The sequence below is a fragment of the Tricharina praecox genome (genome assembly GCF_024521635.1).
Source record: "Tricharina praecox strain CBS 144465 chromosome Unknown BZA05scaffold_24, whole genome shotgun sequence".
Lineage (NCBI taxonomy): Eukaryota > Fungi > Ascomycota > Pezizomycetes > Pezizales > Pyronemataceae > Tricharina > Tricharina praecox.
The window spans coordinates 572,080-597,138 of NW_026250426.1; the positions used below are offsets into that span (position 1 = coordinate 572,080).

At 54.3% G+C, this 25,059-nt stretch overlaps 7 protein-coding genes and 1 non-coding gene across 8 annotated transcripts; 3 read left to right on the plus strand and 5 right to left on the minus strand.

Moving 5' to 3' along the window:
- Window positions 1–5,391: 5,391 nt before the first annotated feature.
- BZA05DRAFT_141317 (uncharacterized protein) lies at window positions 5,392–7,030 on the minus strand. Its single transcript, XM_051478900.1, has 3 exons — window positions 6,837–7,030; window positions 6,507–6,729; window positions 5,392–6,392 (listed from the first exon to the last, which is right to left on the minus strand). Exons 2-3 carry the CDS (start codon window positions 6,684–6,686, stop codon window positions 5,532–5,534), a joined length of 1,041 nt encoding a protein of 346 aa, XP_051336835.1. The 5' UTR covers window positions 6,687–6,729; window positions 6,837–7,030; the 3' UTR covers window positions 5,392–5,531.
- Window positions 7,031–9,304: 2,274 nt separating this feature from the next.
- On the minus strand, window positions 9,305–10,338 carry BZA05DRAFT_421135 (uncharacterized protein; the record flags this gene model as incomplete). The annotated part of the gene is made up of 2 exons (XM_051485679.1): window positions 9,305–9,618; window positions 10,113–10,338. The coding sequence occupies 2 exons, from the start codon at window positions 10,336–10,338 to the stop codon at window positions 9,305–9,307; spliced, it is 540 nt and encodes a 179-aa protein (XP_051336836.1).
- A 1,690-nt stretch (window positions 10,339–12,028) lies between these two features.
- On the plus strand, window positions 12,029–12,495 carry BZA05DRAFT_407216 (uncharacterized protein). Its single transcript, XM_051484608.1, has one exon. It carries the CDS (start codon window positions 12,218–12,220, stop codon window positions 12,437–12,439), a length of 222 nt encoding a protein of 73 aa, XP_051336837.1. The 5' UTR covers window positions 12,029–12,217; the 3' UTR covers window positions 12,440–12,495.
- A 1,234-nt stretch (window positions 12,496–13,729) lies between these two features.
- On the minus strand, window positions 13,730–17,324 carry BZA05DRAFT_476299 (uncharacterized protein). Its single transcript, XM_051488242.1, has 10 exons — window positions 16,677–17,324; window positions 16,577–16,612; window positions 16,210–16,328; window positions 15,850–15,875; window positions 15,750–15,777; window positions 15,560–15,579; window positions 15,424–15,494; window positions 14,988–15,190; window positions 14,256–14,396; window positions 13,730–14,049 (listed from the first exon to the last, which is right to left on the minus strand). Exons 1-10 carry the CDS (start codon window positions 17,113–17,115, stop codon window positions 13,912–13,914), a joined length of 1,221 nt encoding a protein of 406 aa, XP_051336838.1. The 5' UTR covers window positions 17,116–17,324; the 3' UTR covers window positions 13,730–13,911.
- Window positions 17,325–18,722, plus strand: BZA05DRAFT_407231 (tRNA wybutosine-synthesizing protein 3). Its single transcript, XM_051484609.1, has 2 exons — window positions 17,325–17,856; window positions 17,950–18,722. The coding sequence occupies exons 1-2, from the start codon at window positions 17,473–17,475 to the stop codon at window positions 18,457–18,459; spliced, it is 894 nt and encodes a 297-aa protein (XP_051336839.1). The 5' UTR covers window positions 17,325–17,472; the 3' UTR covers window positions 18,460–18,722.
- A 2,527-nt stretch (window positions 18,723–21,249) lies between these two features.
- On the minus strand, window positions 21,250–22,415 carry BZA05DRAFT_458631 (uncharacterized protein; the record flags this gene model as incomplete). The annotated part of the gene is made up of 3 exons (XM_051487613.1): window positions 21,250–21,303; window positions 21,409–21,627; window positions 21,690–22,415. 3 exons carry the CDS (start codon window positions 22,413–22,415, stop codon window positions 21,250–21,252), a joined length of 999 nt encoding a protein of 332 aa, XP_051336840.1.
- Window positions 22,416–22,752: 337 nt separating this feature from the next.
- Window positions 22,753–22,839, plus strand: BZA05DRAFT_t245. The gene has a single exon. It is a non-coding gene; the product is annotated as a tRNA-Leu (tRNA).
- A 369-nt stretch (window positions 22,840–23,208) lies between these two features.
- On the minus strand, window positions 23,209–24,685 carry BZA05DRAFT_407234 (pectate lyase). Its single transcript, XM_051484610.1, has 4 exons — window positions 24,160–24,685; window positions 23,970–24,090; window positions 23,601–23,893; window positions 23,209–23,529 (listed from the first exon to the last, which is right to left on the minus strand). Exons 1-4 carry the CDS (start codon window positions 24,326–24,328, stop codon window positions 23,366–23,368), a joined length of 747 nt encoding a protein of 248 aa, XP_051336841.1. The 5' UTR covers window positions 24,329–24,685; the 3' UTR covers window positions 23,209–23,365.
- Window positions 24,686–25,059: the final 374 nt, after the last annotated feature.

Consider the following 25,059-nt stretch of genomic DNA (forward strand, 5'->3'; position numbering starts at 1 on the left):
TTTCCTTTTATGATACCTTTTATGATACCTTTTATTCCCTTCTCTTTACCTTTTCATGACGTTCACGGACAACGGGGGAATACTGTAGATAACGGACAGATATTCATGGGCGGCAATGCTGGTGGTGGAAACGGGAGGTGGTAAGGTACAGGAATATCAACAACAGAGAGTCGAGACTCGAGACAAATGCATGCAGCAGCAGCGAGAAGGAAGGAGGTCTGGTTTCTTCATATGTAGGATGTAGCTGGCCTCTCTCGAGTCTCGAGCCGCTTTCCCCCAGAGCATGCTTTGTATGTACCATTTGCATCGTGAGGTTTATTTTATCTTGTTTTGTTGCGCTTTTGTGATATCGTCTAGAGCATGTAGAGTACGTTGCATATACAGTGCCTATGGCCTGGCCCGGCCCTTTCTTCTTCTCTCGAGTCTGTCTCTCTGCCTTCGGCAATTGCACGAATAGAGTAGATACCCAGACGCCATGTACAGTCCGCACACAGCAACAAGTTCCATCCCTTCCTTTCCCAGTTCCCACCAGCATCCCTCTCTGGAGTCTCGACGACGACGATGTCACATCCATCCAGAGTAACTGGTAACCGCCTCAATGCCTCACAATTCCCAATGCCTATCCGCCAGAAAAAACCGCAAATTTAGATTCGCCCTCCATCCCCCCGGGCGGGCCCCCGTTTCCTTTTCCCACCCTAAGGGAGTACACATGACCCCCCTCCCTACCTGCATATGTAGCTCCGCATACCTGCTTACCTATATGTATACTCACCAGCTGCCGTATGTGTGCAGTAGCGGATGATTATCGTGAGGTCGTTCGTGAGTAGACAGATACCTGATAAAGAGAGAGAGAGAGTTCTTGCCCAGAAATGCAGATGCAGAGTACCGAAGGTACACAGTAGAGTACATGGTGGTACGTGTATGCTTTCGGGGAACTCCCACCACATCATACTCTGGAGTACGGTACCACTTGCCCTCTCCCACAACGACGTCGCCCCTTCCAGGCTTCCACCCTCTGGAGTCTTGCTATGTGCATTCCCCCGTCCCCGTCCTTGTCCCCCGTCGCGAAATCGTTCCATCGCCCTATCGCGACTGAAACCGTTAAAGAAGGAAGTTAGAACGAAGGAAGGAAGGAAGGGGCGGTAGAAGTTTCCCCCCCTCCCACCCATAAATAAAAAAAAAAAAAAAAAAAGCACCAGCAAGTTCCCGAGAGCGCGGGCGGGGGCGCGGGCGGGCGCGAAAGCAAGTACAACTGTGCAAGTGCGCACCCAGGCCCAGGTTGTATGTAGAGTATGTATGAAGAAATGTAAAGTACTAGGTCAAAAGGTTTTCGTACGATGGCCGTTTTACACCAAAAATGCCCATTTTCAAGTAACCAAAACCCACCCTTCACGTGGCGGAAAAAAATCGAGTCTTTCGTAGAAGCTTTAGAATTGCAAGATGCATCACATATAAGAAGTCTGACGACTTTTGCTTCGGATTGGTGGCGCATGGTACGGTGTTGTGCACGGGTTGGAGAGTGATTTCAGATTTTGTATGGGGCCCCCACACAAAATTATTGCGTGACAACCAGTTTCAACACCAACTTCTCTCCCATACGGCATTACTCAACCACCACCAGTTAGAATTATGTGCCGATTTCAATCTAGGTTCTCTACCCGATTTAGAAGACCATATAATGGTCCACATATTTTTATACTACCTTATGGTTGCTGTATCTATGGCGGGAAATGACCTACCTCGGTGAAAGGGAAATCCGCCAAGCCACTCTACTTCGCATAAAATAATCCGCCTGGCGAGCTGGAAATCTCATTGAAGCTTTATTAGTATATATTCGTGATATATGCCAATTATTAGTACTCTCTTAAGTGTGGTTGTTGTGTTATAGAGATATATGTCTGTGGTGTGGTGGCGCTTTTGGGGGAGGTGTACGAAAACTTTTGGCCTGGTACTTTATGTAAACATCCACAGCGCACATCCACATCGCACAGCGATGTATGATGTATCATACTCTACATATCATATGTACCCCCCGCCCAACCCCAACCACCTCGAAATCACGGTAAGTATTGTAAACCGGACCAGCCTCCCGCCGTCATGCAGATTGCCGTCGCACCACCACCACCACTACTCTACACCACTACTCTACACCACCAAGTTACACCGCTACACCACTGCACCAACTGCACCACTATGATATGTAGCGTATGTAGCGTATGTACGTAGAGTAAGTCGAGTAGAGTACGACCGTCCACACACACACCCACCATCCCAATCACCATTCCCTAAGAACACATCTATCCGGACCAAACCTGAGAGTGAGTGCGAGGGCAGGCAGTGGCTGCAAAGTGCACAGTGCACAGCTGCGGATGGTTTGCCGTGTCTCACTACCATCATCCACCATTCGCCGCCGCCGCTGCCTCATCCTCCGTGGAGCTGCCTGGAGCTGCCACTGCTCTTCCCTGGAGCTACAGTTTATAGACCTATGTAGGGAGTTGACATGCGGAAGCAAGAGAGAGATGGACGAGCCATAAGGAGTCATCGTCGAAACGACCGGCGAAGTCCTCTCCCGGGTCCTTTCCCTCCCAGGTCGCTTCCCTCGCACAGCTACCGGTATCTTTCCATCTACCAATCTATCCCCGCCAACCGCGTGCCGAGGGCTCTACTTTAGGTAGAGTACCTGTGTAAAGTGCGTAACTACTGTGTGGTATCATATCTTGCACAGGTGCAATACTGCTCCATCCATAGTAGAGGACCGTAGTTATCGACGCCGGATGACGTACTCTAGAGTAAAGATGATGCACTTTACACATGTACTCTGGGGGAGAAAGTGTGTGGTGGTGGTGGTTGTGGTGGTGGAAGGTGAAAGGCGAAAGCCTGGCTGCCTGGCTGCCCAGTGGCTGCCCAGTGCCTAGTGCCTGCCCGCCTGCCTACATACCGTACACACTCTAGGTACTGCCTAGTGAACACGCGCGCCGCGCCGCGCCGCGCCGCCCCGTGCCGCAGCAGCGACTCTACATACTCTACTCTACCGATGATGTGGGTGTGTATACGGTATTCCCGGTGTGTGTGTGGTGGATGTGTGGTGGGTGTGTGGGTTCGTTTGCATCTTTGCTCTGCTTTGTTCGGTTTCTCGTTTCTCGTTTCTCGTTTCGCCTGATGCCTGATGCATATACTTACGGTAGGTACGGTCGTCGGTAGTAACTTTAGCCATACTGGCCCCGGGGAACAAAGGAGGAAAGAACGGAAAAAAAGAAAAGAAAGAAAGTCAACCCCACTATGGGGCCCGATGCAAACCTGAAGAAGAATTAAGGCTTAATATAAAAAAGAATAAAAATAAAAAAGAGTAAAAACGCCCGTCGCTTCGCGGCGGCATGGCTCGTGCTCACTCACATGTGTACTATAAGCTGCAGCGTACGATGCCCGACTGCCCGACTGCCCGACCCCCAACTCCCGACATCCGAATGCCGATCCCGTCCCATCCCGTCCATTCCCGTCCTGTCATAGCCTGGCCGACTCCGCCTGCGCACTCGCCGCACTCACCGCCGCCGCACTTACCGCCGCCGCACTTACCCTCGCCGCCCCCGCCGCAGACGCCACCGCCACTAACCCCAGCCAGACACCCAGAAAGGCAAAGATCCGATCTACTAGCACCCATCACCCATCGTCCATCGCCCGCCACCAATCGCCCGTCCATGCACCCCCCCTTCCCCCTTCCCCCGCCCAGCGACCAGCCCGATTCCGATTCCGATCCCCGCTCGCTCCGTTCCCGACGGCCGACGCAAGCCACAGGCCACAAGCCACAAGCCCAAACCACAAGCCTAAGTAACAAGCCACAAGTCAAGTCAATCCGTCGTATTTTTGGCAAGCCGCAAGCGCTTCCGGGCCATAGTCATGATCTCATCTGTATGAGTCTGTGAGATCTCGACTCTCGACTCCAGCACTGCCACCGCCCCACCGTCCCACCGCCCCACGCCCCGCCGCCACCTCTCCCGCCGCCCCACTACCTCCCTAACGGCCTACGTCTACCGGCTATCTAGAGCGCCCATCCCCCCCCTCCCCCCCCCCCCCCTCCCCCCCCACCACACCTCCTATATCCACTAGATATACAAGTAAGTAGGGGGTGGACATGAGCATGGGCATGCCAGATCCGATCCCGCGCCCCACGCAGCGCAACGCACCGCACCGCACCGCAACGTAACGCACCGCACACTCGCTCAAGGCAAAGGCAAAGCATGCACTTCCCGCTCCCGCGTACCGTTCCGGATCACCGCGAGCGAGCGAAGCCCAAGGAAAAAAACCATAACCCCCCTCCCCCTCCACCCCCAGGAACGTCACCGGAACCCCCAGGAACGTCACCGGGACTCAATGATCAATGATAAAACAAGACGGGAAACGAGCGGAACGACACGACGGGTGTCTGATATTATATGTATATACTCTTACTCTTACTCGGGTAAGTGAAGAAGTAGAAGAAGAAGAAGAAGCCAAGAAGAAGAACAAGAATCAAAAGAAAAAAGAAAAAGAAAGAAACAAAGAAAATACAAAGATGCTCCAGAAACAATCCATCCCACCTCCCGTGGAAAGCGAGAGAAAAAACAAACCACATGACGTAGGTATTCGACTCCCACACACGGAAGGGGAGGCGAAGGGGAATTGCCCGACTTATCACAAGTCTCAAGGGCTGAGAATCGCCGTAGAGTAGAACCTGAAGAGTCCAGACAGGCACCGGACCGAACAGTAACGAAAAAAACATGAAATCGGAATCAAAACTCAAAAACGAATAAACCACTCCAGAAACCAAGACAAACATCCACAACACCAAAACACACTCCCCCTCCCCAGGTATAAACGATAATGCTGCAGAGAATAATGACGAGAGAGCACGCAACTAGGAAAAAAGAAATCTGGGTGTGAAACCAAAACCGAGACGGAAAAATAAAGCACAGATAAACCTCCGATGCAAAAACATTGAAACAAGCACACGAGAAAGCAGTAGAACGAATCCGCAAGAAATAGGTGAATCGAGGAGCCACCGCGAGAAAGCCGCCGGGCGAATCCTCATCCCCCACTGAGTTGATCTTCTGGGTCCTCCCCTGCCGTGTATACAGACGCACACACACACAACACAGCACACAGCACACACACAACACCATCCCCCCCTCCGGTGACCGGACCGAGAAAGCTCGTTTCTTCGTACAATCGTGACAGGATAACATGGAAACCAGCCAAACCAGATGCCAAAAAATCATAAATATAGACACCCAACAAAGCACAGATACGACGCCCTACCCACAATGTACGAGAACGAAGGTAACGACGGGACGAAAAAAATAGACCCTCCAAGAACCGAAAAAGACCATGCAAAGTACAAAACTACCGCTAGGCGCCCGCGGTGATGATTACTTGCTGCCGACTTGCCGATCTACGGTCTGTGCTCGGGATTGAACGAGAGTGGGAGAAATCAAAGTTAAATATTGTAGTTGAAAGGTGCAGTAGCAACACACCGATGCGTGCCGGAGCCTGCCGAGTTATAGGCCGGTCCGGAAATTGAGACGCATTAGCATGTCTCCGTCGGCCGCAGACCGTGCTTGGTGCTGCGAAAGCGGAGGCCCGGGCTGGGGCGTGTCGATGAGACCTGCAATCTGCATCGACGGGATCGGCCCATTGGGCGAGCTCGGGCCTGAAGACGTTTCGCGATGGCTCGGGTGGAGCATGGGCGGATGAAACGTCAGGTGGGGCTGCGGCGACACGCTGTGGTGTTCGCCGGACGAGCGATGCGAGCCCGGGGAATCCGGCCGCTGCGACGAGGCTGAAGCGCTCGACGGCGGTGGCGGATAATAGCTCCCCGGCACCTGCGAAAGCGTTGGTGCCGGTGGCCCCTGCCCGTAACTTGACGTGTACGTCGAAGAAGATCCATTCATAGGTGGAGGAGGGAAGGTGTGACCGGGAGCTGGAAGATGGGACGAAGGGGAGGGAGGTTGATTCGAATAATGACCTTGATAGTCATCGGCCGAACTTCTCCTGCCGTAGGCGCTCTGAGAGTGCCCAAGCGGCGGTGGTAGTTGATGACTCCGGTCTTCCTGCGACATGTATGGTGGATCGCCGTTTACGTGGCCGCCGGGGCTCGGAAGGTTGTACCGGTTGTCATGGGACGCTGGGAGCGGGAGTCGAACGTTGTCGTGGGTAGGTTGCATGATGTAGCCTTGCGGTAATGGTGCGCCGTGAGGTCCGTACACTGTCTGGCGACCAAGGGCCGACTGCGGAGCGGGCACGAAGGCTTGTATCGGGCCGGTTTGAGACGAGACGGGAGTGAAGACGCATTCTTGGTTGAACCGCATACAGTTGGCACACCTACCGTCCGGGGAGGTCTCGAATCCAGAGCATCGGATCTGCAACAAATTGTCCGTCAGTCGCAATTTTCGAGATTGGAGGGGGGGGAAGTGGGGGTTATGGATTGGGGGGAAGGGCACGGGAGAGAGAGGTTGTTTCTCATCACTACATACCTTTCTCCTCCGACAATACCTGCAGGCAATTGCGGTCCGTTGTCTCGGCGCGGGCTGCTGATGGTAGTGTGGCGGGAGGTGGTAGGGACTGTGATTCGGAGGACCCGGGGGACCACCCATACCGTTGGGATTTGGAGGAGCGAACATGTTGAGGTTTGCGTGCCGACTCAATGCTGCCATCGGCTGACTGTGCGAAGGATGGGAGGGAGAAGGGTGAGGAAGTCTTCTTAAAGGTCAGTCCAGGGCTCTAGATTGAGCAGTACGAACGGGGCGATGAGGGGGTTGGCCTAAGGGAAGTGTGTTCGGAAGACTTGGGCGGACAGGACAGACCTAGTAGACCCGGATGGACGAAAGCGGGGCGAGGTGGTCGGCGGAGCTTAGCAAGCGCGCTTTGGAGTGGCTGGTGGAAGACGGTGTACAAGGCTACGATCCGGATGGACGCGAGGAGTGGAAGGGGGGGGCGAAAGCTGGAAGTTTGGTTGGCGGGAGTGTTGTTTGGAGTGAGGATGAGGGGTTGCGCCGAGAGTGTTGGAATGGGAGGGCGTGGTTGGACGGGCGAGGAGGATGTAGATGTAGGACTGGGTGGCTGCACTGGTGTGATGCTTTCTTTATGGGCCGGCGGGAGGAGGAGGAGTGGTAGATAGGTGCGTGGGAGCGAGGGTGTTGGTTGAGTGAAGATGTGTGTGTGTGAGTGTATGTGTGTGTGAGTGTGTGTGGGGGGGGGGATGAAGATGTTTAAATGTATCCCGGTGCTGGGAATTTATGGGGGGGAGGGAGTGTGTGAGGGGGGGTAGTAGTGGTTGGGGCGGTGGCCGAGGAATGTGTGGTGGTAGTGGAGGTGGTGTTCAGAAAGTCTCGTGCATACGCATGGTCCACGAAGGCTGCGGGCGGCGGGAAGGGGAAGCAGGGATGGTGGACCAGACGAGCGAGACAACGACACCGGGAAGGGTGATCTCAGCGGGAAGCCGCTTTCACCGAGAACGCAGCCCGAAAGGGACAGGGTCGTCCGAGTGGACAGATCAGTACTGGGCGGACGGGCGATGGATGGGCGGAGGATGAGTAAGGGTGAGGAAGAGTTGTTGGAAGAGGGAAGGAGGGGGAGAAGGGAAAGGAAGGGAAGGGAAGTGAAGTGAAGGGGTGAGGGAGGGAGGGAGGGATGGAGGGATGTCCCGCTGACTGCGTGCGCGAGGGGCAGACAGGCGGAAGACGTGCGAGCGTGCGTGTGAGTGTGAGTTGAGTGTGAGTGTGTGCGACGGGTGAGCGAGGTAGGCAGGCAGGAAGGCAAGTGGCCAGCCAGACGGAGGCAGGCAGGTGGCCAGCCAGAGGGAGCCGGGCAAAGCGGGCTGGCGGTTATGTGATGTGGCTGGGCTTTGACGAGGAACAGGCGGTAGAAGTTCCCCCGGAGTTTCGCTTTCACGGTTCGGCCGTCTCGCTGTTACCAGAGTGTCGGGACGAATGGGGAGGGGTCTATCTCTTAAGGAGTTGTTCCCCTTCGCGTGCGTTGCCAGCTCCTGGGTAACGTGCAGGAACCGCTGCCGATAGAGATTCGTGTGTGAGGCGAGAACGAGACGGCACCGAGAAAAATAAAATAAAGGTTTCCCGTTTCAAAAACTGTAAATGCACATGCGGCGCCCGGGAAGGCAAGGCGGAGTGCTAGGGAAACCAAGAGTTTTTTTTTAGTTTTCTCACAAAAAATATGAAAGCGAAAAAGGAAAGAAGAAGAAAAGAAGGAAAGAAGGAAAGAGAATTGGCCAGAGCCAGTCGGATGGGAGGGTGGAGAGTGGAGAGGAGAGAAGAGGATGGAAGCGAGAAGCAGAGGGAGATGGCGGAGGGGTGGAGAGAAATAATAGAGAATTGAGTGGAGAGAGCGGGGAGGTGGAGAAATAATAGAGACGTGGACAGAGAGAGAGAGCGGAGACGTGCGCGACGTGGTAGTGGTAGTGGTAGTGGTAGTGGCAGTGGTAGCGGTGAGTTTGTTGTGGTACGGGTTGAGGAGGCCGAGCAGGTGTCGATGGATCGACTCGGCGATTCCAGCAACTATGTCTCGGCGATGCGATGTACGGTGCGGCCCTCCGCCGTCGGTGGAGTGACGGTCGTGGCTACAGACGGCCGGGTGATCTTTCTTGCGCGGGCGGGACGTGGGAGGGGACGAGGGGGAGGGGGGAGGAAGAGAGGGGGAGGGGAGGGGAGGGGCGGAGGAGGGGCGGAGGAGACGACCGGGCACCCTCAGCGAACGCTTTGTACGGACAGTGAGGATTGGTGAGCAACGGGACAAAGACAACGACAATAACAACAACAACAACAATAACAGCAATCACCACCACCAACAAACAGCAATGGCCGACGAACGATGATGGATGGATAGTTAGGGAAGGGGGGATGTGACGATGATGATGATGGTGATGATGATGATTATGGTGAATGACGACGTCGATGAATGACGACGATGATAGTGGTGATACACCTTCCACTCAGCCAGCGAATAAAGTGAACGAACGACGGAACAAACGTGAGTGCGCAGTCGACTCGGATCCGATACCCAATCGTCTAAGACGCGATCGTGAGTGCTGACTCGAAAACAACAGGGAGCAAGCCGTCAATCAATAAGGAAACAATATATCAGCATCTGGCCCGGGTTGTTGTCGGCGGGCGTGTAAGCAATCCGAATCCACAGCGCAGGAACTGATTGATTGATTGATTGATTGATTGATTGATTGATTGATTGATTGATTGAGTTGCGGGAGGGGCTTTGCGGATGTGAGGTGTGTGGGTGCGTGTATGCGCTTGCGGGCTGTCGGTCAGAACAGAATTCCGCGCGAAGAGTCGGGTACCGGCGGCGAAGAGGGGAAGGTCCAAAGGGGTAGTTTTGCTCTTCCCAGAGTTCTTCTCCTAACGCCCCCCGCCGGGGATGGCCTTGATGGCTGGACGGGGTGGACTGACTGGCTGGCGGGCTGGCCCTGGTTCTGGTCCTGGCTCGGGTCCTGGTTCTGGTCCTGGCCCTGGTTGTGGTTCTGGTTGTGGTTCTGGTTCTGGTTCTGGTTCTGGTTCTGGTTCTGGTTCTGGTTCTGGTTCTGGTTCTGGCTCTGGCTCTGGCTCTGGCTCTGGCTGCTGGCTGGCGGAGCGGGGCGAAGGTGTGCACCAGCAATTGCGAGCAAAGACGGACTCGGAAAAGAGATGTCGTGAGGCTAGCGATCGGGTTGGACCAGGAAGGAGAGCAAAACAGCGTTGGAGAGAACCGACAGAGAACCCCGCCAAACGACGATGAGAAAAAGCGATAAATTCCCGACAGCGATGATGTGTGTACCTACTTGGGACTACAGAGGATAAAAAATAAAATCGTGGTGCTCTCCTAGGGACAAGGGGGGAAGGGAGAAATAAAAAGACAGCGCGGAGCTGAAGAGTACAAGGTGACGGGCTTCCCCAATCAGAAGCGGCACTCAACCCCAAGCAGCACAGCGAATTGGGCAGAGTCCGGAGAGGGAGGAGGGGCCCCCCTTGTTATCGCGAGACCAGCAACCGACAGACAGCGAACTGAGAGCAAAAAAGCACGGAACAGCGCGGCCCAACTGCCTGCCTACCGACCTGCCTGCCTGCCCACATACATACATGCCACCTCTCCGCTCCTCTTTCCGCGTACTCCCTCCACTGAGTCGGAAGACGAAGCAGAAGACGAAGCAGAAGACGAGGCGTGGTATTTGCAGAGTGGTGACAGCAGGAAGTAAGAAGTATGTAGCAGCGGCAATGCGATAGTATAATGACGATGGTTATGTATGTATGCGATAGGTATGGCCCGGCCGCGCTGGCCGTGGTCTGTCCGTTCTGGTCTGTCCATTGTGGCCCGTCCGTTCTGGTCTGTCCGTCTGTCTGTCTGCGGGAGAGCCAGCCAGCTAGCAAGCACGGATTCAGTTACATACGTCGCGGTTCCGGATCGAACAGATGGTGCCGCTGGTTCCCATGGAACCTCTCTCTCCCTCTCTCTTCCTGGGCAATTGCAAGCAGCAACAGCAGCAGTATCTACTCGTCCATAGCAGAACAGCTGTATGGCCGTGGTTGGGCGGTTGCACGCAGCAGCGTTGCGCAAATGCCACACCACTCGCGCCGTGATCGATTACGGCTCACTTGAGCCGCTGCCTGATCCTGACCCCCCTCTCGGGCCCGGGCCCGGGCCCTGGCCATGCACACCTCGTCTCGTCTCGCCTCGCCTCGTATCTAGATTGTCTACCTGCCAAAAAGTCCTACGCGTGTCACGCTCCACTATGGCGGCACAGCTTTCTATCTGTCTGTCAACATCCCTCCCCACAGTCCGTCTCTCTGTCTCTGTCTCTGTCTCTCTTTCTTTCTCTCTCTCTCTTTCTCTCTCTCTCTTTCTCTCTCTCTCTTTCTCTCTCTCTCTTTCTCTCTCTCTCTTTCTCTCCCTTCCTCTCTCTCTTTCGCCCCGTCTCTCCCAGGAAGGATCGAGTGTCTTGCTGGGCGAGGGGGCGGGCGGGCCGGGGGGTACAGTTCGTCTGGATCAACTGTGATACATCCACCAGCCACTCGGATCCCCCAGCGATTGGCAGCAGGGTATCGTCAGTCAGTCCACATCACAGCGAAGCAAAGCGAGAGAGAGGCAGAGAGAGAGAGAGAAAGAGAGAGAAAAAAACACACACGTCTGTCAGCGCGGTCTTAGGATGCAAAGAGTTGTGTGCCTTCCCCCTCCCCTCCCCTCCCCTCCCCCAAAAGCGGGTAGAAATCTTTTACCGATTCGGAATGCACCGTAATCGCGCTTCCGCGAAGATCAATCAAGAATTGATCGCTGAGGCCATGACCGTCCGGTGAACCAACCACAGCGTCTAAACCCTTTCCATTCCCCCCGCCCACTTTCGACGTCACCAACCTCCGCGTACTTGTGTGTGTGTATTTGTGTGCGTGCGTGTGTGCGTGCGAGCCGGGAGAGGGGGGGAGGGTTCGCAGTAGACTCTTCTCTCCCGCCGCCGCCGCAGAGGGTACTGGTCGTCGAGAGGCTCCAGCAATATTATCGTTGCGAGCGAACTTCGTAGGGAGAAAAAAAAAGGAGTGGTGTGGGATAAAAAGTCTAAGCCTCTGGGGTTTCGAGGGAAGGGGGGTGTGGGCGTCTTGAGCGTTGATATGCCGGTACGGTCGGGGTCGTGCGAGTGCGCATCGGTGTATGGTGGGACCGCAGCTTCGGGATGATGGAAGGTTGGTGGTGGTGATGTCACCGGAGCGACCGTTCGGGAGCCTATCTCTTCCTGGAAGTTGCGGGGGGTGGTGGAGAGGCAGAGGCAACTTTCCTTTCGCCTTGTGAGTTACCGCCGCCGTAAAGGGAACTTCTACTCTACCTAGGTTCTCCACATACGCTGTGAGAGCGATCACATCACATCACAGCACAACATGGGAGGACATCGGATCCGTACTCTACTCTACCTACTCTGGAGGGCGCCCCTCCACCACCCACGCTCCGTAACACAACCCCATCATCCACCATCATCATAATCATCATCACCACCACCCACCTCCACCCCCACCCACCACCCACCTCCACCAGCATCCCCGCCATCTAGACTGGACCCTTTCTTTCCGACTTTCTTTTTTCACTTCTTTCCCTTCTATTCTGCTGCTGCTGCTGCTTGATTACCTACTTGCACGCACACATGGAATTTCCTTCCTTTTGCAGCGGTTCCTCTCTCCACATTTAAAGCAGCAATGATGTGATGGTTATGTGCCTAGCTAACTGCTTCCACATATGTACGTATTTATTACCAGCCGCCCCGCGCACCAATGCCCTCTCCCCTCCCCTCGGAGAAGAACACTTCAGCAGACTCCACTCCCTGGATTGTGTGGGCATGGCGGCGGCTGAGATCCCGGCGAAATGCAGGTTACATCCATCAGTGCGAAGGGTAAGGGAAGGGAAGGGGAAGGGAAGGTATGTATGATATGTAGAGCGATGCTCCAGCAGGCAGGCAGACAGCTCTTTAGCTCAGGCACAGCGAGCGAGCGAAACCCGACCCGACTCCCCTACTCTACACATACATGCCTCGCTCGTACCCCAAATTCCCCATATCACTTTATTTCCTCTCTTAACATTCTCGGTATGGCAGTTCGGTTCAGCCGGCGGATCCAATCAGCTGCATCACAGTTTAAAAAAAAACACATTACACAAGTACTTGCGTCGGGGGGATGGGGGGGGGGATGGGGAGGGGGGTTGTATGTAGATTATTCCCTTAACCGCCGCAGGCCGCCACCGTGGTGGGTATGTAGGCCTTAGTTACATGTAACTTTTTTTTACACACTCTACATATATTACGATATCATATTTTCCCCCTTCCTTCCTTCCCTTTCGCCTTCGCCCACTCACCAATCAGCGTTCGCTCCACCTCGCCAATTGCGCGAGCGGCCCGCCCCGGAAAACCCCATCTCTTCCCTTCCCTTCCCTTGCACCTTCCCTTCCCTTGCACCTTCCCTTGCCCTTCCCTTACCCTTCCTAATAATGACGAAAGTCGCTCTCTCACTCTCACTCACACACAACCACCACCACACATCCACATAACCCGCAACCACAACCTTCTTTTTCTAGTTCATATCCCTGGCTGCAGATGTGTATGGTGAGGGTGGAGAAAAAGGAGCGGGGGGGAGGAGGGCAAGGAGAAGTGGGGAGGGGGGGTGGTGGATTCATCCCATCTTTTTTTCTTCTCTTTCTTCACGTTCGATCGAACTTTCGAACGAATGAGCGCTGTGGAATCGTGAAACCCACCAACCGGAGAGGGAATATCAAAATGTGCCCTCGTCAACGATGACTCCCGGAAATGTTTCCCCGCCGGACCAGCGCAGACATCACCCCCCCAGCCTACATACCAGGCTTCGCACTCGCCCACCGCCCACCGGGCTGCCTCTTCTCATTTCTCATTATTTTGTTCCCCCCTTCCGTCGTCCGTCGTACCGTACGCACGGCGAACTGCGTCGTCAGCCCCCAAGGTACCTATCGTACGCTACATACCACCTACTACCTACCTAGGTGGCATGCTATGTTATGCAAGCGACAACTATCGTCCACCCGAGAGTAGATTATTCTTCACAAAATAATAATACATAATCATGACCGTTTAAAGTCGTGATTCGTGAACGTTTTCCAAGATTGCAGATTGTGTATTCGTCGAAGGAAGGACACGTTCAACGTTCCACAACCGTCCCCGCCCCACTTCGCCCCGCCCTCCCGCCCCGCCACGTCCCGTACTTCGAGCGAGACCCGTAACCATGTTCATCCCCCCGGGCCCCACCCCACCCCATGCCATGCCATGCCATGCCACCGCTTTACCCGCCGTGCTCCATTCTACATCGAGTACGTCTATCTATCTAGATCTCCGCCTACCTAGGCTTGGTCCCCGATCCGATCCCGACGGAGACTACTCTACTCCTCGACGGCGTCGTCGTCCTCACCTTCGGCGTCCTCTTCGTCGTCCTCACCGTCGGCATCCTCATCGTCGTCACTGTCGTCGTCGTCGTTGTCCCCGGCGTCAGGCTTGATGACACGGTTGAGATATGTGATCTGTTCCAGTCAGTACGTCCCCGGCACGAGTTAATATACCATGTATATATAAATATATGTACGGTAAGCCAGTCCAATGTCCATGGGCTCTGAGCCCGCGGGGTATGCTAGAATATCAAAATTCAAATAACGACACCTACAACAATATCGACGATGGACATCTATCTACCTAGGCAAGCATGAGTGATTGGAAGGTATGGGCTTACCAATGGCTCCATGTTTTTGAACATATCCAACACTCGGTTCAGGAACTCTGGCGAGAGCACATCTTTATCGTCCAGCGTCTTGCTGACAGTGAAACTCTTCAGACGGAGGAGTGCGATGTCCTTGTGATCCTTTGGATAATTCTGCAGCACGGGGAGAGCGTTTCATGCCAGGTTAGTTAGGTACATACTCGACGGACGGCTATGGGTATGGTATGTATGGGGCAAAAGAAAAAAAAGGAAAAAGAAAAAAACAGGTTGCGGATTGGCATCCGGGGTGGGCACAAAAAGGGTAGAACGGTAATGATGATTCAGTCGTACAAGGTGACGTGACGAATGAACGGCGCTGACGGTACCGCCGGTGGGAATATAGCAGGCTTCACCGGGAGCAGGTAAGGTGGGGAAAGGATCTGAGCTGGCGGGAAGTGGAAGACGTGCATGTGCGAAACGAGGCACACCTCACGCTAAGCTAGGCAAAGCATCCTTTGGGAGAGGCTCGGAAGGATGGCGGTTTTATACCTGTGCACATTGCGCTCCTAGTCGCCGTCACCGACGACGGGATCGGGAAGGGCTTACCCACGATTAGGCCGAAGGAAGCTGGAGCCAAGCACATGGTACCCGTCGTAGGAATAGGGCAAGTGATATAACAGCCGAGGGACCGGGTGAAGAATATGAAAGAAGGGCTCGGGTGCGGGCGCAGGGCAATGCGCACATAGAGTGGATAGTTTGCCATACCTTAGGTGCAGTTTTCAATGCATACGCTGCGTTCGCCGCGACAAATGATTTGACCATGTTCTTCTCATTTCTCTTGGACTTTCCGAAGAACTCCGTGGCAAATCCTTCGCCTGTCAGGACTCTTTTGAGACGCTCAGGATGCTTGTCGATGCTGCGTCGAATGAGACCCAATGCCTGTGCTTCTGGATGCCAGAGCCCGCCAGCTGAGCAGAATAAGGACACAACAAAGTTAGTCCACCCGCTTCTGAGACATCTGCACTGTTGGCGCAACGGGACAATGAACGGAATATCAAGGGGGCGCCAACGAACGGGTCGGCAGAGCCTTCCGTGGGTGCGCGTGTGTACGACAGAGAAGTGTACGAAGGAGAAGGGAGGAGACGAAGGGGGGAGGGAGGGGGGGCAAGGGACGGGCCGCAGCCTTTAGCACATAACATGCCTGCAATTGTTTCTCCAGGCTTGATTTGCAGATAGTAGCAAGCATACGGGCCCTTCCTTCCGGTTCGTGACCTGATTTTTTACGACCGCATGTAAGCAGTGCTCAACGGACGATCTCTCGATCGGAAGCAACATACCAGGCTGCCGAGAAATATGTCTGGTCAGTCCGTCAGCCATTATACATCACTTAATACCTACACCGATCAGATCGGGAAGCCGCTCATGGCTCTGTTGCATAGGGGTTGGCTACAGATAGCCTCCAGCGGTGGGAACGGGCCCGGGATGCGCAGGGCAGGTAAGGCAAGCAACGATAGATTAATAGATTACCTTATACGGGGTCTGATCATTGCTGAACCTAGTGAGAAGATTTGAAAATTCAGCAACCGCTGCGGATCTTGATGCATGTGTTGTTGGTAGCCGTATTTACCTGATGTCTCTGTGGATCCGGAACACCTGCGCAAAGGGACCGCATGTCAGCCAGGGCACGGGCAGAGGGAGGCAGCAGCCCAGTGGCGATGTGCAGCAGGAAGAAGTCTATCCGGCAAAGGAATCCGGGGCGGGTAACAGGAGCCATTCATAGCCAGCCTTGCGGCCGCACAGCATCGGTGAAATGTGTATCCGCAACAGGGCGTAAGACACCCAAGCAGATAACGGACAGGGTACACCGGATCACCAAATATGCGGAGGGGATAGTGTTCCGCGTACGCCATGCATCACGTTGGTCGAGGTGCAGAATGTGACCGCAAAGGCAAGTCTTCAGCCAACAGAAGGAAGGTAATCCACGTACTAGATCCTTGACGGGAAGCTCCGGGATTGTGTCGTCAACACGCTCTGGCATAGCTGCTGTCATACTGTCGACGAACTTGTCGAAGTCTGCCTTTCCCGCTCGATATACGGCATCATGTCCTGGACACGCGGGTTAGCTTCAGGAGCACAGTTCCGGATGCGCACCCGGCCCCAGCATGCTGAGTCCTGATGCGATGGCAGCGCGAAAGCGCACGCAGAGCCCATAACATCGCCACTCTGCCGCCGGGGCTTCGGACAGCTGACGCGACGGCAGCAGCGCATGGAGGGCGTGGTTCCAGCGAGAGAGGAAGCCAGCGCACGGCATCTGATTACGGGCACGGTTGACTGGAATGCAAAACTCCACGTACCATGCAGCCAGCTACGATTATTATTTTCCGTAAGATCTATTGCATAAGTGTACATAAACTGGTTAGCCGACCCTCGCTTCGGAGACTGGAACTCAGTCACCTGACAGAAAGCGCAACGTGTTTGGGTGGATTTGATCGTCCGCGTATTCGATGTCCCCCGGACTGGGCGCTCGCTGGTGCGGAATGAACACCTCGCCAGTGCTGGCCTTTTTCTTCTTGACGACTCTTGGCTGGGATATCGCTGCGGTCGAGAGCGTCCGTTTTCTGGCCGGCTTTGCAGCTTTCTCTTCTTCCTCATCCTCGTCCGCTTCTTCTTCTCTCCCCTCCGACGCCTCCACTTCATCTTCATGTACAGCATCATCTGGCTCTGATTCCGCTTCGAAATCAGATGCTGTGTCGCTCTCCTCTTTGTGGCCTTCGTCCTCATCCTCGGATGGATGCTCGAAATAGGGACTCTTCTTAACCGGGGCCTTCGTTCGTGCAGACTGGCGGCGCGGCGTGGCCGTGGGAGCAGACCCGGTCATCTTCCTAGGTGGCATGATCGCTGTAACCCCTTTCTTTCGTTCGTCCGTACGTGTATAGTATAGTATAGCTGGCGATATAGCAGATGTGTAGCAACAGTAAGTTGATTACCTCGCCTCGCGTGTGTGGATGGTGTTCTTCGGTCAGGTTGACGTGACCACGCGTGCCAGATGTGGTGACGGCAGCCAAGCCACTAATCAGCTGTCCCCACGTTCAACGATCCCCCACTCTTTTTTCTGCGCGCGGGCAGACTCCACCCCCGACCGATAGAACGGAATCCGAACTGAACCCCTCTCAGCCATAGATTCTTCAGCTGATTGCAGCTTGCTTCCGCCCCCACAACGGACACGACGCAAATTCCGATCGTGGCCGCAATGTCAGATCGGCACTTCGACGGGCGGAAGGCGCGGCTCCTCGCCGATATCGAGTCGCCAACCCCGGACTTATCGCCAAAGGGCAGCATCGACGTTCAGATCGTGCCGCTGGTCTCACGGCTTAACTTGCATGCAGACGTTGTCACCACCAGCTCATGTAGCGGGCGCGTCAGCGTCTTCCTCGAGGGTGGTGACTCCGCATCCCGAGTTAGCGGAAAGGGCGAGGGCGGAAGATGGCTGTACGTCTCTCACGACCCGGTAGATATCGCCGGTCGAACCGATTCGGAGTTGGCGGATATGATGGTGGGCCCCGCGGGTGCTCGGAACGGCTCGCTCGTGCCGACTGCGGGAACCCGGTTTGTGCACTTTAAGTTCGAGACCATGGTGAGCTTCCGAAACCCCCCCACCTAGTCGTTATCCTGGTTTCTCATATTTGAGTTTGGACTGCTGATATCTGAACTCTGCGTCGATACCTAGATCCTGCACATCTTGACCCGCGACCGCGATACCGCCCAAGCCATCTTATCGACTGCGCTTGCCACTGGCTTCCGGGAAAGCGGCATCATGAACTCCTCGGGGTCTCCCATGGTTGCCATTCGCAGCAACGGCCTTGCCTTGGACTGCATAGTCGCGGTGCTGGATGCGGACGGTAAAGTGCAGAAGCTCGTCAGCGACGAGTACATCGCTATGTTGGTGCGGATTGGTAACTTGAGATTTGAGGAGAACGATCACCGCATTTCGAAGTTGACAAGGAATCTGGAGGATGCATTGTTTAAATCAAAAGATGAGGGCGAAGGCACAGGTAAAGAGAAGACGTGGGAGGACAAGGAGGTGAGGAAGGCACGGAAGAAGGAAGAGGGATTGAAGAGGCAGGAAGAAGCTCGAGTGGAGCATGCGGTACTGGACGAGAGCGATTTGCGTGGCAAGGTAGATGGGGACGAAGATGAACCGGTACTGAGCCGGTGGATGGAGGCGGGGGTAGAATAGAGAGGCGCGGTCCGTGCACGCATATTCTGTGATCCAGACCGCTCGTCGTTCGTTGCCATAATACGGTCGGCTGTTCACGGGGGCTTGCCGGGAGATGTATATCTGCTGCCCCTCCATTCCTCCCGCGAGATCATGCAGAATGTTGTCATACTGTTTAGCGCGTTCGTATCGCACATACATGATAAAGCACTCGGCCGCTTTGTCCCGATGAGATAGAATAAAGCTTCTGCGGGTATTAGTAGCGAGAGAAATCGAATGAGGTGATTTTCCACCCTTTTTCGCACGTTTTGGTGCACCTGTACCACACTTCTCTACTTGTTCTCGCCGGGCCTAGAAGTGATGATGCTGGCACCTAGTATTACCTAGAGTCAGACGAGAAAAACGAGCGGGGTAAGTCGATACGCAACACCTATCCAGACAATGCTACCTGCGATATTTTGAATAACAGGTTTGCGCTCTATCCGCCTGAATAAGAATGTTCGCAAATCTGGCTTCCCTAAGGCAGGAAAATAGGTGTATCCGAGGCAGAAGTGCTTCGGCGTGGCTCATTCATTTAACCACAGAAGTGCCAGAGGAGGTGCCGGCCGGTATCGGCGATTTTGCTTTCCGGTTCACCACACATCTAGGTATGACAATGGTCACCGAGTGACATCGCATATATCAATAGCCAATTTCTACCCTCATACACGGTGAAAAACTACAGTGCTAAGAGCCTGATCTTGCACTTTTATCCATCACTCGCTTAGCTTGGTGATTTGTCCGATTATGGATTGTGACTGAAATTCGGTCATAACCCATATGCCTAGGGAGGATCCACAAGACCCAAACCAGCTCAGCTTTCTAATATCTAGTACATAAGCCCTAACGATGATCTAGCCTCATGACTACGCTATTTTCCTGCATCCGCTCGGTTGTTACTCGTCGCCATGACCAAAACCAAGGGATCGCCGGGCTGTCTTAAGACTAGGTAGATCTTCAGTTGTAACGTCTCCACAAAAAATACCGAAGTGATGGAGGTTTATTGCCCAGTGGATTACATACCACTTCTGACTACACATATTATTATCGGAGAGATCATTATGGGTAAGCTTACTGATAGCAAGCTTCATAAAGGCTCGAGCTTCCGGCTTAAGCCCACTCAAACCGCGACCAATACCGAGGACGCAGTCTCCAGAAGATAAGTAATCTTCCTTAAGACGGGGTCCCAGGCCTGCGAATAGTCCGTCCGGACCGAAGACTGTTAGGGCCCGGCGACACAGACCCGTCTGGGGCGAAGATTTGCCGGACTAGAGCAGTCCAGTCCTAAGTTCAAGATGCTCGGAGCCCGGCTGGTGCCCCATAGAGACCGGAACTTTTAGTGCCGGAGAAGCTGCCAGGCTGACTGCATACTGAGTGACAGACATGCACATAGGATGAATTCAAACTCGAGGGAAATGCATATGGCCGTGCTGTAGGTCGTAGCATTATGTAGTTTAATCGAGTCCTCGCTGTCTACTAGCATCATTGTAATTACCTATCATTCCGACCCTACCTATCTGGTACGTAGATTGAAGTGAGACAGCACCGTACCAGCAGTGGCAGGCTACGCCCGGCACTACTACCACCGCTAGTGGTAAAATTTCCGGGCCCCAATGGGGCTTCAGTCCTCCTCTAGCTTGCCCGGAGCCCTACAGTCCTTGATTTTCCGGCCCGAAAATTTCGGCCCCGTCCGGGGCATAGCCCAGAACGGACTGGACGCCCTATGCAGGCCTGCCGGGGTCCCGAGATCAGTGTTTCACTTTCTATAAGCACACGCTTGTATGATACACACTTGCATCACGAGATATAACCGACGGCTCGTCCGGCTCCGACCTACAGAACCAAATAAAACTCAAATTTTACGCCGCCATAATTTAGATCGCTTGAATGCGAGTAGGATTAAACAGAAGAAAAACTCAAACTCTACAATCCCACCAGAGACAATCATATCACGGAGAAATCCAGGTTTGCAATGGGTAGTAACTTGTTCATTGCCCACCAAATACCAAACCAAGAAGAACCCTGAAAGACCTTCTAGCAGTTATCAGTCAGCTTAAATAAACAAAACACAAACACCCATGAGATCGTATTATTAGTGCATACTTTAAAACATATGGTAGTGCTAAAGTATCTTTAAGAAAATGCTAGTGATATCGTATCTACGGTCAAAATACGTGTTTTTTATGCCCTGATACAATATCAATATGCGTCCTGCGGGAAACAACGTATTTTTACTCCCCCTTGACTTTACAGTAGATCATAGCAATACACATTCCGTTTCCTTGACCACTGTCCAACCCGACTTTCGCCAGGCGTCCCGACGTCGTGGCTTCTACTCCCTCCGCCCTGCCCTTCATCGAAGATAGGTACATGTGGAGCGCACCAAGGAAACAAAGAAAGCTGGAGAAATGAAAGCCCGCTCCTCACTCCGCCCCGGCCCCTGCCTCTTAATCAGGAGATGCTATGAAGGTGGGTGTGGGGGGAGGAATAGCGGGACCCTGAAGCGCCGCCCGGTAATCACGGAGCAGCGGGTAGTTGCGAGTTGCGACAGCTTGGACTCCGCATACAGGCTCCAGTATGTACGCATGCAGTAACCAAAAGCTCCATTTCTACAGGAACGCATGCGCCATTGACCGCCTCAAGTTCCGAATGCACTGTGGACGTTGATAGGCCACCGCCGACATAACGGTTACCACTACGCAGCCACGAATATCCATTCATACTACGCACTCCGGCTTCGGTGGAGGCAATATGGGACGGCCCTGATCTCTATCATTTGTAGTTGCCTACAGATCTCATGCTATCAAGCGAACCAGGGAGTAATACCTAAAAAGCATGATAAATCACTCACCCTACCAAGTCAATACCGTACTTAGTATCTACCGAATGAAATCAAATCCCTGGGTACCATCCCGGCTGCCACCACATTACCTTCTTTTTCTTCTTCGCAACCTTGACACCGTTCCCATTCTTCTTCGCTTCATCCTCCTCCTGCTGCTTCTTCCGCCGATACTTTTCCGCCGCGTCCCTCCTCCGCTGTACATCCCTTTTGGCCCAATTTCGGGCCATCTCGTCGGTCCGCGTCATCGTCAGCCTTCTCCAGTCCTGCACGTTGCAGAAAGTCCCCGGGCCGTGGGAGGACATTGCCAGCTGTGTTATGCGTGTTAGTGTGTATATAGGCGTGGGGAGGAGGGAGGGAGGAGCGCGGGTACCTTACAGGACAAGTGGTTCAAGAAGGTGGTGCAGCACGGACACATCCAGTTGCGGAGCTTGCGGTGGTTGAAAATTGTCGGTGACAGAGGGGCGTGGTTGGCGTATTCAGAGTCTGGGTCGTCGGCTGAGTCTTTCGGAGGATGATACGCTTCTACCTTTACTTCTTCGGCTTTTACTTCCTCCTTCTCCGAAAGACGCAGCCGAAGACGGCGAGGAGGAGGAGGAGGAGGAGGAGGAGACGCTTCTGCCTTTACCTCTTCCTCCTCCTCCTCCTCCTCCTCCTCCTCCTCCTCCTCCTCCTCTTCCTCCTCATCCTCATTCTCCTCCTCTTCCTCCTCCTCTTCCTCTTCCTCTTCCTCTTCCTCCTCCTCTTCCTCTTCCTCTTCCTCTTCCTCTTCCTCTTCCTCTTCCTCTTCCTCTTCCTCTTCCTCTTCCTCTTCCTCTTCCTCTTCCTCGTCTTCGTCTTTGAACTCGTAGCCGATGCTATACATTGCTTCCTGCTCGTAGTCATCGCCATCATCATCTTCTTCTTCTTCCTCTGTTTTTACTTGCGGGGCTACTCCTTCTCCTTCAACTGCACATGCACACCATCCTTCCATGCCGGCCATTTCTTCCGGCGAGGGTGCGCTTGACCCATGGCGCCTCAACTTCATCGATTCCGACCAGGAACGCAGACGACGGGGCGATGCCTCAGTAGACTCAGTAGACGATGAAGAGTAACCCATGGTGAAATCCACTGCTGTGTAGCTGCAAGACTCAACACTGACTGCGCGTATATATATATACTTTGGGAGGCACAGTTCATCATGACCGTGAATGAGGTGGATAGGATCCTTTGATAGCGGTAGGCGAAGCAGACAGAACCCGCAAGGAGCAGAAGTTGTGATTGTACCTACGTGCGTCGAATGGAACTACGACGAGAGCGCAGTAGCCATTATTCCTCGGCCACCGCTAATCCACGAGTCTGAAGATTTCCATTGTCGCTCGTCCGCCCGCACGCTCTGCATCTTCCACCCCACGTATGCCGATCATAAGCGGCTGCTCCAGGTAGACAGCATCAAAGGTGGGATGGCCGAGTGGTCTAAGGCGCTGGTTTTAGGAAATAATCACCAGTCAGAAATGGCGCGGGTTCGAATCCCGCTCCCATCAATACATCCTTTTGTAGTTTGTCTTGCGGCCGCGGACTGCTGCCTTTTTTGTTCTCGCTGGGATGCTGACTAGCTCGTGAAGATTTGGGGTTAATGGGACGATCTAGGCGTGCCGACTGCAACTCATTCGGCACGATCCTCATCACGGCGCATTCTCGCCGATGGATGGAGCGGGCGAAGGTGTCCGCGTGACCTCCCCCCCGACGCTATGCACCGGTTTAGATATATGCAGTCGGTACCACCTACTCGGACTCGGCTGTGGCCGATGATGTAGTCGGTGTGTACCTCCCACACCGAGGCGTTGCAACAAAGAATACATGGAAAATTTCGAATCCCGCACTATAACCACACAAAGCCAGGCACATATAGGCTCGGAAAGAATGATGACTTGCGCAAGTCTTTTTTTGTGATAAACAGACTAAATAACAAAGGAACGTACATAGAATAAGAAAGAAAAACCACCACCACCACTACCACTTCTCGAGTGAGATCACGTGACGTCACGGGCCACGGACCATGGTACCCGCTTACACGCAGGTGCTCCTCCTGGTCACGGTGCTGTCGTACTTGCAGTACGTGCCGTCGTTACCTGCGCCGGTCTTGACCGGCTCATCGCCGTTGCTGTTGCCCGTGAAGCGCTGGCAGATGTCGGTGACGCCGGCGGTGCAGGTGTTCGAGATCGTTGCGGTGTCTATCACGTTCATCCATCCATATCAGCACCATCATCCATCATCCATCAGTTTCCAGAGAGAAACCACGCACCTCCGTAGTTAGTATTAATACCCGCGAGGACACTTCCGGTTTGTGCGACGACGCCAGTAGCGATGAAAGTCCTCTTGACCTGCGAGCTGCAGTTTCCGCAGGACCTGTAGAGCTTCCCGAAGTTGCTCACGAAGAAGTCGGTAACGCTGACCGTGCCGCCGCCGTTGTGCTGGATCACCTTGTCGGCTGCGTTCCGTGCGCCGCCGCCAATGATGTACGACGTCCCAGACGACTGCTTGATCGTTAACGCGTCCTCGCATACGTCCTCCCACCAGACGTTCTTGATCGTGCAGCTAGAGACCGCGGAGGGAGGTTAGCGGGGTGAAAAGGGGGAGGGGGAGCGGGGGGGAAGGAAAGAGGGGGACTCACGGCCCGAGACAGTGCACGCCCTCGGTCTGCGCCGCGCCAATGATCACATTCTGTAGCGTGCCGCCGGACTGCACGTGGAAGACAGCGTCGGCCGTGCCGCCCTCGCCCGCGTTGCAGCCGTCTACACCCAAGGAGTTAGTATATAGATAAAGGGTGTGCCACCGGGAGAGAGAAGGGGTGGTGTGGTTACTGTTGCGCTCGAAACGCTTCATCCCGCCGTCGTAAGTGCCGGAGACCACGATGGGCGCTGAGAGCACGGTGCTGCCCGCTGCCGCTGGGAAGACCGTAGTGGCCGCGCCGGAAACTGAGGCGCTGAAGATGGCGAGCGAAAGCAGGAGGAGGGTGGTGAGCTGCGTCATGGTTGTGCGATGGATATTCGAGTGAGTGAGTGAGCGGGGAGAAGTGAATGAGTGCTTTGCTTGGTGGCTGATCGAAAGCTGTGGATGTTCGAGGGGTGGATATGGAATTTATACAAAGCCTCTGCACGATAGCCAATGGCTATAAGTTATATCCATCCTCCAGCCAGCCTGAGGAATTATTCCACTCAATCGACCAAACCCCAATATCGCCCTCACTTCGCACCGCTTTCCACCGAGCGCCCCCCAGGTACTCCCGCCGATTCCGAGGAGTATTGAGTGCGTGTTTCATCGCGGCTGGATCTAGATCTTGGCCTACACTACCCACCCTACCCTACATGTTGCTGGGGGGGGGAGGGGGGAGGGGGGAGGGGCTTGGCCGTGGGGATTTAGGCGATCAAAGTAGCGAAACGTTAATGTTAATCTAACAGCTGCGCGCGCAGTATATACATTCTCCGTACCTTGTATGTAAGAGTGAATATGGGGTACATATATGTACAGGTAGTATAGGTATGCACCCAGCCCCCCAAGCCCCCGGGTCCGAAATTTCGAAGGACCGAGTGGCATATATGTCCGACCACATTTTCTGCATGCACAGGAGATTCGGGATCCTAAGGGAGCGAACGAACGAACGGCCCGGGATCCGAGTGTTGACGGATGGCATGGGGGATAGTGGCAAAAAATGCAGTTGCATTGGAGAGTGCATGCGAGGCGAGTGTTGGCGGGTGATGCCA